The sequence below is a fragment of the Rissa tridactyla genome, chromosome 3, assembly GCF_028500815.1.
Source record: "Rissa tridactyla isolate bRisTri1 chromosome 3, bRisTri1.patW.cur.20221130, whole genome shotgun sequence".
Taxonomy (NCBI): Eukaryota; Metazoa; Chordata; class Aves; order Charadriiformes; family Laridae; genus Rissa; species Rissa tridactyla.
The window spans coordinates 92,258,262-92,270,346 of NC_071468.1; the positions used below are offsets into that span (position 1 = coordinate 92,258,262).

Below are 12,085 nucleotides of genomic sequence, written 5' to 3' on the forward strand. Positions count from 1 at the left end.
TCCAGTCTCTCTAACTCTGCATATGCAGTAGTAAACTCTTTAGGGTTGAAGTGGAAAGTCGAGCTTGCGAAGGCGTTTGCTTTCCCAGTGCTTCCTTGGGATTGCTGTGTGAGTGGCTGAAATGCTGCTGGTCCCTTGAGGAGGAAGCAGCCTTCATCAGCCATCAGTCAGCTCATCCTTAGAGTGACCAAATCCTTGTTAACGTGCTTCTCTTAACTCCCACTTACTGGCTGTCCACAAAACAGGATAGAAGTCATTATATCCCATCACAACAAACTTTTTTGAATTTAAATGGCAAAATAAGGTACTACAGGAGCAGTACATCTGAGATGGCTTTGTGCTAGAGCAGCAATGAGGAGCTCTGTGGACCTCCAGGCTGTGTACGAACTCAGTTAAAAGGTCCTCCAGAGACCTTACCTGCTTCTGTCCTTCCCATCTTCTTCCTTCTACCTGCTGTTCCTCCTGCTGCCCCTGTCTTGATAGCAAGAGAAATAGCTCTCCACCTCTTGGCAGATTGCTCTTCACGTTAGCCTCTCCTGCAAGTGCTTCATTAAACTCTGGGAGACAACTTGGGAAGCTTGGCTTAGTCTATTTGCAAAGCAGGGAGCTAAACCAGGCCAACACAGCTGAAATGCGGTGCCAAAATGTTCACACAAACCTCAGGGGCAGCTCATGTCCTTTCATGTCATCCTCTGGCTTGCCCTGCCTTACCAGGGTTTCCTCACGTAAGCGAGTGCCCATTTCTGCGCTAGAGATGGAAAAAGTCGCACGAGCATTTGTGATGTTTTCTTATCTTCATGGAAGTACAAATGGAAAGGGCAATGCAAACACTGATGTAATTTTCAATAAACGTTTTGTGAGCTTTTCACTTTTGCATGCTCTGTTTAAAACATTCTGAAGTGAATGCTTTTTTGAAGGGAGAGGTGGGTTCTTAGAAATTACTGAGCATCTTTCCTGTGATAAATGAAAATTCTTCGTATTTTCTTAAAATACTGTAAGCTACTTTGGAGAATGGCTTCTTGTATCAGCTGTCAGTGCTGAGTGGGGTTTTTATAGTTCCCAGTTTGCTGCATTTATTGTATTTCAAATGTAGTCATGAAGTTTATGATCCTTCAGAAGGCAAGAAAATGTCTACTGACCACTATTTGTAATTTCTCTTGCAAATGTGGACAAGAACTAATGCTTGATTTTAGCTAAGATCTTGCTGCTGCTACTGCTTTTACCATAAATAAATCCCATCTGAAACCCAGTAATGCCCATTGGAGCTCTGCAATGGGCTATGGTGTGAAACTATTGCAATGTCTTTCAAAAACACGAAATCGCTGTTCTCCAGCTGCAAGTTATAACTTATGTTGAAGTCTTGCTCTGGTCTGAGAAGACGCTCTGAGAATGGTACTGTGGGGTTCCTCCTTTGCATCTCAGTCAGTGCTGGACTTGACATACACAGAAATAAAACAGGAAAAACTATGTGGTTAAGCAAAGTCTGTAGCTTTGAGTCAATGAATTGATCACAGCCTTAAAGAGAATGTGAAACCACCCTGATGACTAACCAGCAGACTCCAGCAAGAAGCCCTTCAACCACTCTGTGTTTCTCATTGGAAGGAGGAGATACAGCCATCCATGTCCTCTGTCACCTTCAGGGCAGACTCAGGGACTTGCTTGCAGCCGACCAAAGCCCTGCCTCCATTGGACATCTCTTCCCAATGTATCCAATGTGCTGTTTTACAAACTGTGTCTACGCCATAACCCAGAACCGTCTCTTACACATATGGTGACACAATAACTGGATTTTCTGGCAGCTGGCATGTAGCTGGGGCGGGGGGAGAAGGTATGGTATTGGCCAGGTTTGCTTTAAGGAAAAATTGCCATCCAAACCTGAAGAAGACATTAGCCCCAGCCTGAGCAAGGCAGTCAGGACTGGTAAGACAAAGCATAGGAATATAACTATAATAAAAGAAGTGAAGCCACATCTCTGGAGGGATAGGGTTCAGCATCTATCAGCATCTCGTTGCACTTCTGATGGTCAATCTGAAGCTTGGAGGGCAGAAAGGGAAGCAGAAAGACCTTATGCAATGAAATGCTTCAGTACCAAACCCAAAGGAAGGAGGACAGGGCGGGCCTGGTTATTGCCCATCAGCTCTTACCTTCCTCCTCACTGACTGCTTCCAGCACACCATTCATGAAGGAGGTTAAAACTAAGTCCCTAGTTGCTCCTCCTCTACTCCGGGGTCTCCCCACTCGGTGAGCTGAGATTGGTTGTTGAAAGTCTTCACGCTCCTAAGTCCCCAGCATGGCTGCCCACAGACCTCCATCCTGCTGCCCCAGCACTGGCCGCGCAGCTGTGACCAGCAAACGCTGCAGTCTGTGGAGGGATTCAGGAGACGCAGCTCCCCGATGCAGCAGGGACCACGTGAGGTTGCATCAGTAGCTTTTGTAGTCCAGTGTCCTGCCCTGCGCCATTAGGGTCAGAGGCGTTTCCGTTTCCTTTGTGATACAAAATGTGGTACAAGGGAAGAGCATTGTCCTGGCGTGTTTGTTTTTAACTGAGGCAGTTAACAGTTTGCGTGGGCTCATACCTAAGGGATTGCTATTTTATTTATCCAACATACTGCAAGGGGGAGTCTGATCATCTTGAATGCAGGACAGCTGAAGGCACCTGTTCTTCAAATACTGTGGGGAGGACAGATAGCGAGGAGCGGAGACCACCTGGACCCTCAGGGCAGCGGAAGACCATGTATTCAGGGAACAACTTGGGCGGCATGTTTTGACATGATGCGTGTGGTAACCCGTGGGGAGAAGAGATGCTGCACAGACCTCTGCAGTGCTGCCCACAGAGGAGCAGGCACTGTGGTCCCCCTCTCCTCAGGGAAGTGGAGCAAATCTGCCTCCATCCCTGCTGTGCCGAGCCCCTGAGACTCTTACTGATGAATGCAGGTTTTCCAATGGTATCCAAATATTTCTCCCCATCTCTAAAAAACCAAACAACACAGCAAATAGGGGGACTAGATTGGGGGTACCAAATTATTGGCTTGTCAGTGTTTTGGCTGTATCTAGCCCCGCATGTCATTAATAAAGGTTTTGTTTTGTTTTTCTTTTCTTTTTTGTTTATTTTGACCCTGAACGGAGGTGCTTTCAAACTCTTGATAATCCAGAGTGCAGTTGCTCTGGATAACACATTGAAGGCACATGTGCTGTGAGTGTGAGGTGCTTTCAGTATTACATCGGAGCCCATGCAGGTCTTCATTACTTAGCAAACATTAGCAGCAGCAGTCAGGTGAGAAGCCTGTTGTGAGGGTCAAGAGGGGACAACGTTAGCTTGCAGTCCTGCAGAAATTCCAGTTTAACCGCTAAGGTATGAGAGTTGTACAAGGATGGAAAAGCAAGAGCAAGCTTAAACTCAGCTTTATTTTAGTGTTTAGAAGTAACACTGAAAAGACGTAGATTTTGTTTATTACTTTGGCATCTGCACAGACTTGGATGCTGCTTTGCCATCCATCCCTCGCGGAACCAGATTTTAGAAGCAGTTTCCCTGGACATGGAAACCAGAAGTATTGTCAAGTATCTTCTGTGAAAGTTCAGTTGTCAAATCTTGGGCAGTCTAGTTTCACTGTGTAAAAGCTGAGGCAGGATAAAACGCTGCACGGTGCTTCCTACCTTGTTCAGCACGGACATGTTAGCAAATTCACCTCCGTGTATTGGCACAGTTACAGTGCTTTATTTTTGCTTTTCCCAGAGGGGCCAGGCCAGTTATTGCCCACTGCTGACTCTCCTGCGAGGTACAGCAAGGTAGTGACAGCACTACTCCCGTTGTTCAGTCTCATCCCTGGCATTTCTTTGTCTTAGTTTAACAGACACTTGGGGTTTTTTTCAGTGGCTTTCTCAGGAGGGTTCCCCAGTAGACTCTCAGGTAATCGTGAGGCCAGTGAATTGTTTTGAACTCTGTTTAGCAGCCTGGTTGGTGTCTACCACCTGTAGCAACTGCTGTGTGAAAACCACGCGTGTCCTTTGTGAACAGCCTAGGAATTCAAAATCACTGGCAGTTTGCTGAGCGGCTCTAGATAGGCTTTCAAGTGGCAAGATTGTTAAAAGGAAAACAAAATGCCGTCTCGGTTTTTTTTTTTTTTTAATTTATAGGGGTCACCTTAAAATTTTCCTGTGGGACAAGGGAGGCTGGAAACGTTCTCTGATTTGAAGATCTCATATTCTCGTATATATGTTCATGACTTTGAGAGATGGGTCATTTAGAGCACCACCGGGTTAGGGCACACTGTTCTGTCATAGCAAATAATATTTTGTGAAAGGATGCATACTATTTCTTTAAAAATGTAGTCTGGGGGAGATGAGGGAGAGTTCTTGGCAGAAACTTTTGCATGAAGCGGTGTGATAGAGCAGCCAGGGAATACATTGCATGCTAATAAAGTTCCTTCTTCAGTGTGAAAAGTGCATGCTTTGTGAGTGGCAGCGGGTCTTTTTTACCTTTTGACATTCTAACTTGACCCATAATGAGGCATCCACCAGCACGCCTTTTCAGTCCTTTCCAAAGAGCTGCCAAAACTGAAGAGATTTTTTTGAGAATAATCTGTGACCCAGCAAGGTTGGCTGTAAGGTTTGTTTGTTTTTCTCTCTCCCGCTGGTTCCTACTATTCTCTTACTCCCACATCCTATCCGACTCTTGTTTTCAAATGCATTCTTCAGCCTTCTCCTTCCCTACCTACTGCATCCTGTGTTCTGCTTTCTGACTTCCTTCTCTTTTCTTATAGCTTTTCTTTCCAGTTCCTGTTCGTTCTGGTCCCTGAGGAGCAAGGAGTGAAACATTAACAGTTGCTGGAGGACCAAGTTAATATGGCTGTTGTTATGAGTTTAGAGTTCAGGTGAGGGCTCCGGGAGACATCCTTTGTGTACAACATTGTGCCCCGGAGCTCTTTGCACCGTTTCATTGCTGGGGCAGCAGAGAGGAATGTGTATCTGTGCTTCACGCACTACCATCTACAGTCCAGCATTTACAATAAAAACACTGATAAAAGTCGATCTTTACTAAGATATGGATGTTCTTGTTATTGCAAGTTAGTTAAAAGGTGGTAAATTGCTCTGCTATTATCGCTTCACTGCGTGTCTCAGTTACAAAGAAGTTGAAAAGCTTCAGAAGTAGGGTAAGCAAAGCAACTGGATTTGAATCATCACACACGTCTTGACAAGAGAGTATGGGAGTTGCAGATATTTTGACAGTGGTTTGAAAAACGTGTCATTTCATGGTAAATTCAGCATGCATACCTGTGTCTTTAAGTCATATTGCTGCTTTTACAATAAGGGTCTGGCATTAGTAGGGGATATATCCCTGTGTTATCTGTACCTGTTTGTCAGTTGAGGATCACCATCCTCGTAAATCTGTGCTTACATATGTGTAGAAACTTCCTGTGCTGATGTCAACATCCTGAATGTGAATCACAGATATAAAATACTTCTATGACTAATAATAAGGCTGGAAAATGTAGGTCTTTATTATCTTTCTGAGGATACACTAAATTTGTGTATCGTGAGCTTTTATATTGTCTGAAAATACAGCTTTACAGACTATATAAAGAAGAGCATTTTTTCAGCTGAGGTTAGGTGTAGCCAAAGGTTTGATTAGTCTGACCCTTGGCAGTCCGCAAAATCTACTACTCTAAATGGAAATCTGCCTGGAAGAAGAAACTTTTTAATATAATAGTCACTGTGCTGGCAAATTTATCTTCCTGCTAATTTCTTATGCCTGTGATGCCCAGATGGGTATCAGTTGTGTGCTAATGTAATCTTCTGTCCTGCTGGTTTATTTATAACCAGCATTGATCCATTTACGTATGGCTGCATATAGCAATTAGTTTTCATTTTTTATCTTATTTTACGCATTTCTGTGTATGGAAGACCTAAGGAGGAATCCACCTTGTAAAACAAGTTTGGTATAAATGGATTGGTGAGTACATATACCTGTCCTGTTGGGATATTATATACTTTTACCAATATCATCCCAACAGAGAAATAAATGTAAAGGAATTAAAACCTGATGTATTTGTTATCTATACCTGTATAAAAATTCACTGCTTTTCAGATTTCTAGATGATTCTGCATAGTTTTCAGTTAAGTCTTGTAATTTAAAATATTTGGTTTGGGAATGTAACTGTAGTAGGTAGTTATTTCTTGAAAGACTACTTAGTTTATTAATGAAAAAAAATTGATAAAGTGAAGGTGTTCTTAAAAAAATGGAGAAATAAACCTATATATATATATATATATATATTAGTTTAATGCATCTCTTCTAACTTGTTTCAGGTTGAAGAAACTTCTTGAGCAGGAGAAGATCTATCAAGCCCGGAAGGAGAAGGAACATACAAAGAGACTCAATAAACTAAGAGAAGAACTAGTCAAGCTCAAATCATTTGCACTCATGCTGGTAGATGAAAGACAAATGCATATTGAACAACTTGGTCAACAAAGCCAGAAAATACAGGACTTAAACCAAAAGCTAAAGGAAGAAGAAGAAAAGCTTAAAATTATCAGTGCAAAAACAAAAGAAGATGGGCAAAAACTGATGAAACTAGAGGCAGAACTTGAACATAAAACATCATCATTTTCTCAAGAACATGAGGAGATGACTGCTAAACTGGCTAATCAAGAGTCCCATAATAGACAGCTGAGGCTTAAGCTAGTGGGGTTGACTCGCAGAATAGAGGAGCTAGAAGAAACTAACAAAAATCTTCAAAAAGCTGAGGAGGAACTTCAGGAACTAAGAGATAAAATAGCAAAAGGGGAATGTGGGAACTCTAGCTTAATGGCAGAAGTGGAAAACCTCCGCAAGCGTGTGCTTGAAATGGAGGGGAAAGATGAAGAGATCACAAAAACCGAATCTCAGTGTAAAGAGCTGAAAAATAAACTGCAAGAGGAAGAGCACCATAGCAAAGAGTTGAAACTTGAAGTGGAAAAATTGCAGAAAAGAATGTCAGAACTAGAGAAGCTGGAAGAGGCTTTCAGTAAAAGTAAGTCTGAATGCACCCAGCTACACTTAAACTTGGAGAAAGAAAAGAATTTGACTAAGGATTTGATAAATGAGTTGGAAGTGGTGAAGACTCGAGTGAAAGACCTTGAGGCATCAGAAAGCAAATTGGAAAAGGCTGAAATAAGCTTAAAAGATGACCTTACAAAGCTGAAGTCATTTACTGTAATGTTGGTTGATGAACGAAAAAATATGATGGAGAAAATAAAACAGGAGGAAAAAAAGGTTGAGGGTCTAACCAAGAATTTTAAAGTTGAACAAGGGAAAGTTATGGATGTAACAGAGAAACTGATAGAAGAAAGTAAGAAATTTTTGAAGCTGAAATCCGAAATGGAGGAAAAAGTGTCTAGTTTGACAAAGGAAAGGGATGAGTTAATTGGCAAACTGAGAAGTGAAGAAGAAAAATCCTCTGAACTAAGCTGTAGAGTTGACCTGTTAAAGAAAAGAATTGATGGTATGGAGGAAGTAGAAAGAGAAATTACAAGAGGTCGAAGCAGGAAAGGACCAGAGCATGGTTGTCATGAGGACAACAAGATTAAAGAACTTACTGTTGAAATTGAAAGACTGAAAAAACGTCTCAAACAATTGGAAGTGGTGGAAGGAGATTTGATGAAGACAGAAGATGAATATGATCAGCTTGAGCAGAAATTTAGGACTGAGCAGGATAAAGCTAACTTTCTTTCTCAGCAGCTGGAGGAAATGAAACTTCAGATTGCCAAAACCAAAGCAATAGAAAAAGGTGAAGCAGTGAGCCAGGAGGCAGAGCTCAGGCACAGGTTTCGTCTGGAAGAGGCCAAAAGCAGAGATTTGAAAGCAGAAGTTCAAGCTCTTAAGGAAAAAATCCATGAGCTGATGAACAAAGAAGACCAGCTTTCTCAGCTCCAAGTTGATTATTCGGTTCTGCAGCAAAGGTTTATGGAAGAAGAAAATAAAAACAAGAGCATGGGGCAGGAAGTTCTGAACCTAACAAGAGAGCTGGAGCTTTCTAAGCGTTACAGCCGTGCTCTGAGGCCCAGCATAAATGGACGAAGAATGGTCGATGTTCCCGTGACATCCACTGGCGTGCAAACAGATGCTGTAAGCAGTGAAGCAGCAGAAGAAGAAACCCCAGCAGTGTTTATAAGGAAATCCTTCCAGGAGGAGAATCACATCATGAGCAATCTGCGACAGGTGGGTCTGAAAAAACCCATGGAGCGTTCTTCAGTGCTTGAGAGATATCCTCCAGCAGCAAATGAACTTGCAATGAGGAAATCTTGGATACCATGGATGAGAAAGAGGGAAACTGGGGCTCAGGCAACTCCTGATAAAGGAGCCCGAACCCACGGTAGTCCAGCGCATCCCGGGGAGGTTGTGCTTTCACCGAAGCAGGGTCAACCTCTTCATATTCGGGTGACACCAGACCATGAGAACAGCACAGCTACTTTGGAGATAACCAGTCCAACCTCAGAGGAATTTTTTTCAAGTACCACTGTCATTCCTACTTTGGGAAATCAGAAGCCACGAATAACCATCATTCCCTCTCCAAACGTTATGCCTCAAAAAGGAAAAGGCAGTGAAAGTCCCATGGGCCCAGATCGTTCTATGTCTCCAGTTACTATAACAACGTTCTCCAGGGAAAAGTCCCCAGAGGGAGGGAGAGCACCCTTCGCCGACAGACCTGCGTCGCCAATTCAGATTATGACAGTATCAACATCCGCAGCACCGGCAGAAATCTCTGTCTCTCCGCAATCACAAGATATGACCATGGGAAGGGCTGTCTTCAAAGTAACACCGGAAAAACAAACCGTCCCGACTCCAATCCGCAAGTACAATGCCAACGCCAACATTATTACGACAGAAGACAACAAAATCCACATCCACCTAGGTTCCCAGTTTAAACGCTCTCCCACTGCTGCAGCTGATGGTGCGAGTTCTGTGATAACAGTCAGACCGGTGAATATAGCAGCAGAGAAAGAAGTTGTGACGGGTACTGTCCTTCGATCGCCTCGGAACAACCTGTCCTCGCGACCTGCATCAAGCAAGGTGACAAGTACTATCACTATAACCCCTGTTACAACGTCTTCCACCCGAGGAACACAATCAGTGGTAAGCAGGGTAGTCTCATGATGTACTCTTCATAAAAAGGGCAACCATAGTTCGGGTTTGAGACACCAGCAGGGAAAAAATGTGTGGGGTGAGGAGAAACTCTTGACTTCCCTACATTTGTTTCAAGTACGAGCTTAACTATAAAATCAGAATTTGCCCGATTATTGTATTTTTGTACCAGTGTTGGACACTGGTATACTTTTGTCATTATCTCCCAAAGGGGTGACTTTCAAAGGAGGTCCTTTCAAAGTTCCTTTAAAGTTATTTTCATAATGGCAATCCTGTAGAATTGCAAGTGAGAGACGGAGAGGGAAAAAGAATGATGGAGATGACAGAGGCGGAAACTGTATTTTTATCTTTGGTGAGTGCAATTTCTGCATAATGATTTTTGGCCCAGCCGGTGGGTGTTTATAGTCTGATCATGCAGGCTGGTATTTCTTTGGTATAATCCCATTATAGTTATAATTCAATTAATATAATATCTGCTATAATACTGAACTCCAAAGGAATAAATAGGCAGACATGGTATCGTTGCTTACAGCTCCAAACCTCTTTCAGCCAGTAAACAGTAAAGCTCTTTCTGTTCCTCTGAAATCCTCAGCTTCTGTAAGTGCTGTATTACAATAGTGCTTCCTCTAACATATTTTTTGCAGCTTTCTCCCCGTGCCTCTGTGGTGACATCTCACCTTCTTTTTCATACTTAAATCAGTTTCTCACCTCTGTCTTTAAACATAACGGACAATATTTATTGATAGTCCTTCCCCCAGGTTTATTATCCAACATGGTTTTGCATTGCTTTAGTTGGAAATACTCTAGGAAAGAAGAATTTAACCAAAATAGAAAACCATCAGTACTGTATTAGTCCAAAAGCTTATTTAGCTGCAGAGCCTGCAGCAGATGCTTAGGGGAAGATAATTTTAAGTGGGTAAACACACAGTAATGTTTCCCTCAGCGTCTGTTCTCGGTTTTTGGCAATAGGTGGGTATTTCTTTCTGAACCAGGGCCTGTAGCCACATCTTTGTGTTTAATAGACCGTGGCAGAGTTTTCTTCCATTTATTCTTCTAATTGCTTTTTGAACTCATTTATACTGTTGTTTCCACAACATCAGGGGGCAGTGAATTCAGTTGTGGGCTCTGGGAAAAATGCTCTTTTGTTTGATACCTTTTATGCAATACCTTCATTGGTTACAGCCTCTTTCTTGTATCTTGACAAATACTGAATAGTCATCCCCTGTTCATTTGTCTGCAGACCGCTGCAACACGCCTCTTCAGCCATCTCTTTCCAAGCTGAAACGTCAAAGTGTATTTAAGATACACTTCCACACTTTCGGAGAGAGGCTGCCATTCCCATTTAAGCTCTCTGACTTAAGAAATCTTGCATTCGTCATACAGATCCATTTGGACTTGCACATGCGCCCTCTCTCTCTCCCCACATAATACGTAATGTCTTGTAGATACTTTACTGTACAGTGTTTTCCTACATATTAGAGGCAACTGTTCATTTTTTAAAAAGTCTTGAACTAATTAATTTACAAACTCTTTTGTCTCTTGTAAGCTTGGAAAACTTTTTTTTCTAAGAGTTCCTCATTCTTTTTTACTAGATGTCTGCCTCTACTGTGATGATGCACTGAACCATGACAGACAAAACTTTTTTGTTTTGTTTTCAGCTGGCTAAAAAGTGGCTTCTTTCTTCACTTCATCCTCCCTGATTTGGAATGTAAGGAAAATAGTTCAACCATGAGATTTACTTTATCTTACGCTTCCCTTTGTTTTTTAAGGTCCGTAGTCAGATGAGCAGGGAACTTCGGATGAGCCCAAATGTGCCTGTTCCTCCCTAGCCTTCTGAAAAAAACATCCAGAAGTTGTATATTCACCATCTGTTTTGCAAATGACTACTTTACAAACGCATTTCAGTACCCCTAGTCAGAAAAAACAAGTTCTGATCATTTACTCTGTAACCCTAGAAGAAACCAACATTGATATAATTTTGGGGGTTGTAGTTCATGAAATCAAAGAAGACAAACTGATACACAGCTGCTTTCTTAGCTCACTGGTTTTAATTTTTTCTTAACTCGGCTCATACAAGATGCTTTGTACAATGTACCAATGCAGTGCCAAGCTACAAAGGAGAAAATAATTCTGAAGTTCCTAGCTCTCATCTGTTGCTATAAAAAATTTGCAGTTACTGTTTTCATACTTGAAAACATTTAACTGTTCTTCCAATTTGAATTTACTGAGTTATCCTCAGTACTGCAGGTGAAGTTAATTTTAGGGTGCACACATGGTACTATTAAAAGCTCAGCGTGAGCTGTGCTGTTTCCCTGCATATATGAGTCCAAAACCAGAGGCTGTGGGTTCATGATGGACCATCATGATTTTGAACCTCATGAATCCCATGGATTAAGGGGTGTTACGGTTGTATTGATTTACACTGACATACACTGAAGAGTAGCTACAGATTTATATTCCCCTGATCCAGGTCCTCTTCTGAGTTCTGCAGCAGTTTTGATTTAGATAAAATGAAACCCTGATCCAAAGAAAGACACGGGCACCTGAGGGAGAACTTGGGAAAATTTTGAGCACTTAACCAAAAAGATGAACCAAAAAATTAACCCGAATGTTTTAGAGGTACTTCATGTTCTGCCTGCTGCACAAGCCCAAGGCCGGCCAGCTGAGCAGCTGGCCTCGTCACACCAGCACTGCCACCAGCGTATTCCAGTCCCACAGGGGTCTCCACGGCAGGAGCTGATGTGATGGAGACTGTTTGACCAGTTGGATGAAATTCAGCATTTAACATAGAACCATTGCCACTTTGATTAAAAAAAAAAAGACCAAACCCTAAGCTGGTAGTTGCCTTTTATATGCTAGCCTATGGATCTGGGTACTTACCATAGAAGTGGAAAAAATGGGGTTTGGTCCTCCTTAACTTGATTAGAATCAGACCCACTCCCAGCAAAATACTTGGACTACCCT

At 42.3% G+C, this 12,085-nt stretch overlaps 1 protein-coding gene across 4 annotated transcripts in view; it reads left to right on the forward strand.

The window, feature by feature from the left end:
- FILIP1 (filamin A interacting protein 1) overlaps positions 1 to 12,085 on the forward strand; it is a 110,259-nt gene that overhangs the window by 85,248 nt on the left and 12,926 nt on the right. For all 4 annotated transcript variants that reach the window (XM_054194827.1, XM_054194828.1, XM_054194829.1 and 1 more), the window contains one exon: positions 6,307 to 9,112. In XM_054194827.1, coding sequence (XP_054050802.1) covers positions 6,307 to 9,112 — 2,806 coding nt within the window. The remainder of the gene's footprint in view (positions 1 to 6,306; positions 9,113 to 12,085) is intronic.